The following is a 1,204-nucleotide window of genomic DNA, read 5'->3' on the forward strand; positions in this document are numbered from 1 at the left end:
GTAACGATTGCTGAAATATGCACTGTGGCTGCACTATTCACATGTCTACACACCTGTACGCTAATTAGCCTGCTGAATTAAGTGAATTGTTTTCGTTCAACCAAATCATTACGATATTTGTGGTTGGTTATGATTACTGAGTGCTGTACACTCATTCCATTTACAGCTTTAAGCTACCCAATTAATTTTCGTTTTCATCCGGGTTTTCCATCTATTTTATCCACCCCACTTGGAACGGTCACCTTTAACATTTATGGCCTTTCAGCCTCACTCCCCACCCCAGGTGTACCAAACTCGATAACTATGGCGGCTCAGATATAATATGTGTGCACAGAGAACTATGAGCAGGTCGCAATCACCCTTGGGAAGTAACATGGCAAAAGGGAACGATAGTTTTAGTCTACTCTTGTGCTCGCCGATCGCTTTTAAATGTAAACAAATTCAATCCAGCTTTATAAATTTACAGCTGTAAACAAACGAATAACACTATCTCTAGATGACTTTGTTCATCTGTTCGTTCGTTGGTGATATCCCATTGACTCTTTAAGGTAGGAACAGATGGGGTATTCTGAAAGAGGGGGGGGTCACAAAAGTACGGCTGGAGTAGCAAATACATAATATCCCTTGGAGTGCGCTCGAAGCTGGTTGAATGTGTATTAGCTTAATCTGAAGATCAAAACACAAACCTGAGAATGGAGTGCTTTGAGTTCACAGAGTCAGGAATAACACTGAGGCCTACTTATAAAAAAAAAATTACTTTTTCATTCTACAGTTTCAATTTGGCATTTTCTCCCTCTTTTTTCAGTAATGCAAAGTTAGTCCTTCCAAACAATGCTTCACTGAAGTAAATATGGAAGTGTGTTCTTAACATGACTTACCTTGATCTCTTCTACCATACAAACATTACACAGAGTTAATTATAAAAGGATACGCAATGATATATCTCCTCATATCTGCTACTTTCACCACAGTGTCTGGTATTCCAACCTGAATTCCAACGAAAATATCTGGAAGTGGCTGTAAAATAAAACAATTGAAATCAATTGAAATCATTTTTTTTTTAATATAAAACCTTCCTGATCATTGTTCTGCAAGAAAATAACTTACATTCCTTGTGGGATGTCTGAGACCAGCTGAAGGAAGTTCATTTAGTGGTTGATGAGCTTCACTTTCAGAGGCACCATATCTATTCAGCTTGAAAGAA

The 1,204-nt window shown here is 38.1% G+C and overlaps 1 protein-coding gene across 1 annotated transcript in view; it reads right to left on the reverse strand.

Moving 5' to 3' along the window:
• The window catches only part of LOC119593931 (DNA ligase 3-like), a 22,698-nt gene that overhangs the window by 6,096 nt on the left and 15,398 nt on the right, over positions 1-1,204 (reverse strand). Inside the window, exons 20-21 of the mRNA XM_037942949.1 lie at positions 1,108-1,194; positions 932-1,017 (exon numbers count right to left, since the gene is read on the reverse strand). Coding sequence (XP_037798877.1) covers positions 932-1,017; positions 1,108-1,194 — 173 coding nt within the window. The remainder of the gene's footprint in view (positions 1-931; positions 1,018-1,107; positions 1,195-1,204) is intronic.

This window comes from Penaeus monodon, chromosome 33 (assembly GCF_015228065.2).
Source record: "Penaeus monodon isolate SGIC_2016 chromosome 33, NSTDA_Pmon_1, whole genome shotgun sequence".
NCBI classification, from domain to species: Eukaryota; Metazoa; Arthropoda; class Malacostraca; order Decapoda; family Penaeidae; genus Penaeus; species Penaeus monodon.